Source organism: Limulus polyphemus, unplaced genomic scaffold, assembly GCF_000517525.1.
Source record: "Limulus polyphemus unplaced genomic scaffold, Limulus_polyphemus-2.1.2 Scaffold4063, whole genome shotgun sequence".
NCBI classification, from domain to species: Eukaryota; Metazoa; Arthropoda; class Merostomata; order Xiphosura; family Limulidae; genus Limulus; species Limulus polyphemus.
The window spans coordinates 46,597-50,826 of record NW_013669673.1 but is presented as its reverse complement, the minus strand read 5'-3'; the positions used below and the strand labels follow the sequence as shown (position 1 = coordinate 50,826).

General features: G+C 31.4%; 1 protein-coding gene across 1 annotated transcript in view; it reads right to left on the bottom strand.

Annotated features, from left to right (window-relative positions):
- LOC106470525 (protein argonaute-2-like) overlaps window positions 1–3,953 on the bottom strand; it is a 52,501-nt gene extending 48,548 nt beyond the window's left edge. The window contains exon 1 of the mRNA XM_022399131.1: window positions 3,868–3,953. Coding sequence (XP_022254839.1) covers window positions 3,868–3,883 — 16 coding nt within the window. The 5' untranslated portion in view covers window positions 3,884–3,953. The remainder of the gene's footprint in view (window positions 1–3,867) is intronic.
- Window positions 3,954–4,230: the final 277 nt, after the last annotated feature.

The following is a 4,230-nucleotide window of genomic DNA, read 5'->3' as shown; positions in this document are numbered from 1 at the left end:
ATATATATATATATATATATATATATATTAAGCTTATTTTTTTTTTTCCAAGAGCATTCAGTTGTGGCCAAGTAAAAGAACTGCAGCAGACTAAAGTAAAACAAGTTATATTTACCAATTACCATCCCACTCTAGTTCACAGTCACTGTTTTTAGTATAAAATTGTTGATTAATTAAATATGATAATGAATAAACAATAAAACATAAACACTTAACAGTTTGATTAGAAAATAAATACAGACCTTCAACTATGACCAAAAGTTATCAGAGTATGTTATTATCAGTCTCATTTTTTTTATTAACAACATTTCTGATTAATTAAACATACACGGGGTGGGGTGGAGGGTGTAGTTATACCAGTGCACATTTTTCAACATCATTCTACAATAAAACTTCTCATGTCATGTACTATGTATTCAGTACATTTTATTGAAGCAACAAAGACACAAATGCACTTCCCGTTCTACACCATAATAGTCTGATCAAAAAACAGAAACTGCTTTGTATAATATTTGAGTTGTTTTTTTTATTACAACCTTCGTTTAAGTAATGAACATTATGCAAGTCAAAAGACCAAATTTACCATGTAAGTGACATTTAATGTGATTACTATTCAAACACTTTCAAATGATTTCTGTTCACGAGGCAAAATCTGACACTGTTTGAATGCCGCTCGATGACTTGTGAATGTTTAGATCTTAGAATTTCCAATGAACAAAACTTCAAAGATAGCGTTGCTTTACAACGATGATCAGCAATGAAAATACCATTTGGTGTTAGAGCAGGCAACCAACTGGATTATCTACGAGCATTGATTATTGTCACAAAAATTAATAAACTCAATAAGATTTAATTTCCAACATTTATCGCTGGTGTTAATAAAAGACTAACCGATTCAATTGTTACTGATTGTGTGCCTTATTGGTCAGTACGCCTTTGCTTTTTCTTACTTACATTAATGATACTGATAACCTAGGAACATAATTAGTATGTAAGAATATTGTGCTGGTGAATAAAGCTCAGACTTCCACCTATAGTAATGATGTTGATGCACCATAAAATGACTTGGATCAGACTTCCACCTATACTAATGATGTTAATGCACTATAGAATGACTTGGATCAGACTTCCACCTATATTAATGATGTTGATGCACCATAAAATGACTTGGATCAGACTTCCACCTATATTAATGATGTTAATGCACTATAGAATGACTTGGATCAGACTTCCACCTATATTAATGATGTTGATGCACCATAAAATGACTTGGATCAGACTTCCACCTATAGTAATGATGTTGATGCACCATAAAATGACTTGGATCAGACTTCCACCTACATTAATGATGTTGATGCATCATAAAATGACTTGGATCAGACTTCCACCTATATTAATGATGTTGATGCACTACAGAATGACTTAGATCAATTGGCAAGTTGGACAAGTACTTGGGGTACTATGATTTGGTTCACACATTTCATACATATGGGTACCCACATAAGAGTGTGACTGAAGAAAAGGATCTTGGCACAGTGGAAGATAAGTCACTCAAGCATTTATTGACATACTGATTCAAAGTTAAAATTACCTCTTTATAAAAATCCTTAGTTAGAACAAACTTGGAGTATTGTGTTTAGTTTTGGTCTTATCTAAGAAAGGATACTGATTTACCAGAAAGTATTTAATGTTACTATGCTGATTCCACAGATGGAGAGGTGGTTGTAAGGAGATAAAAAAAACCAAAAGATAAGACATGATCACTTCATGTATACTATATTATTTCGAAGATCAATAAGATAAATGCTTCTATTTATACTGGATCAAAAGATGATGACACAAGTTAATTTGGCTATGCTCCAATTAAGGCATTTCTATTTTTCTGTCATAGTGATTAGTTTATAATATAAGCTGCCACAGGGGAAGCAGTGGAGGTCAGTATGTTATAAGAATTAGAAAAAATATTTCCACGAGTAGTACTGGATGTGTAAGAACAGCCTTGTTGTCTGTAGGTTAATGTCCAGGAATGTCCAAATGTCTGACATTCAGAAACCAGCAATAAATCCTATGTGCCAAAATAGTAGGTTAACTCAGTGAGGGGCAAGAAGGTCAAACCCACCTTATACCAAGCAAATCTGTGACCCAAATTTTAATTTTGTGCAAGTTGCAAATTGAAGATGAAAACAAAATACATGTGCTGCTTTTTTGTTCAGTTTAATGTTTCTCAGCCACATCTCATAAACCAAGGATTTACTTTACAATTTACAAGTTTATTGACTAACAACACAAATACATCTTAACAGAATTATGTCAACTTGTACTTCCTGGTGTTCCAATATATATATATTGTAAATTCTAATGCTTTAATAATTTTTTCTGTGAAGTTTAATTATATTACAAATATTATTTAATGTATCAAAAAGCACACATATTTAATGAAAAAAAAATTACTAAAACATTCTCAGATGCTAAGCAACTTTTTTTTTTCAGTTACTAGAGATCTGCTGGCCAGGATTTGGCAAGCTCTGGTTATATTATTATATTAGTATTTTGATTTAGTTTTTAACTGTAAAGAAGTTTTTTTTTTAATCAGTAATAACTGGCAATTTCTTCATGTATCTCAACACATATTGAAACATTTTCGTAAAATACACTCGACCAAATGTTTTTGTAGCCACACTCATTTTTGAATCTTTTTTAAGTTGTAAAATTATGCATTGGCTCACAATTGTTAACAAATCTTATACTATGACCAGTTAAGTAATATGCTTTGAAACTACCAGCTCTATTGAACTTCAGCCCAATTAGGTTAAAAGTAGACAATAAAAATAAGACAGAAAGCCATGTGACCTATAGATGTCAATCTTCCTTAAAAAATAACCAGTGCAAACTAATGAGTATATTTAATATAACAAAACAAGCTACGTTTTCAGGATAAACACTCGAGTGTATAGTTCATAAAAGAAATAATTTGTTAAAGTGAAAGAAACATTAAATCCAAGCATCTTAAATCATCTCGGCTCTAGGTAAGTGGCTTCATGCTTCATTGAAATAAGTTCCAGTTTTAAAGCTTCTCTTCCTGTTTATACATTCTCTGTCACATATCTATTTCTTATGCACCATAGGAAACCAAAACTGCATATGTATTAAAATATAAATGAGGCCTTGCTACCACATCTTACATAAGAATACAATGACTTATTTCCCTTAAAAACAAAGTTTTCTATAAATATTCACCAGAATATTATTATTATTATTAGATATTTTCATAACATACAAAGATTCAACTGAAGGTTTTCAAGCAGTTTTAAATAATCACACATAATTCCTTTCCTTTATAATCACATTTCTCTTCACCAAACAGCCCTTCTCAAATTTCCAAATCCACAGCATCAGTGCAAATATTAATTTATTTTCCACATTCTCACCCACTGAGATCCTTCTAAATTAAAAATTCCGCCAAATCAGTTCTTTCCCATTATAATTATCACCCAAATAATAAAACATAAAGTGTATGGCTACGCATCTCACAAATTACTGAGTGAAAAATGTATAAAAATATGCATGGACTATCCTATATCATTATAATTTATATGTTAACCATTTCTTTAATTGCGATTATGTTTTACCACTGAGAACAGTTTTTATACATCCATTAACCTAAGTTATGAGCTGTGGAAAACAGTCTGTGCAGCATTTTATAAGCTCTTAGTCTTAGTTAATATGGAAAGTATGTGAATCAACTCAACTGCATACTACACATCAAAATTCATATCTTGATTAAAAAAAAACGTTAGGAAATTCCAGTGTAAATTTCAGAACATAAGAATTCATTTTTCAGTCTTATAGATAGGTTAGTTTACATACGCTGGACTGGAAACATCCTGGCTCCTCCAGAAGATCGAATTTAAGTAACAGTGACAACTTCTAAGTCTAACCACCCAACAACTTATCAAATACGTCTATGCTGTGTGCCTTAAATTTCCAATATGGCTACCAACTGACGTCAAGGAAATTTAACCTCGCTGGCAGTCAGTCCATCGTACGTAAACCATACATAAAGTTTTTTCGGGAATTAGTTTTACATCTTACTAATATTTATTTTATAACTGGAGGAAAGTGCAGTTACCTACGAATACAGTACGAACAAAAATATTTATGAAAATGTAAGTCCTTTACTCACTACTAATAGCCTAAAATTAATGTTTTCGTGAGGAAAAGAAATCAACC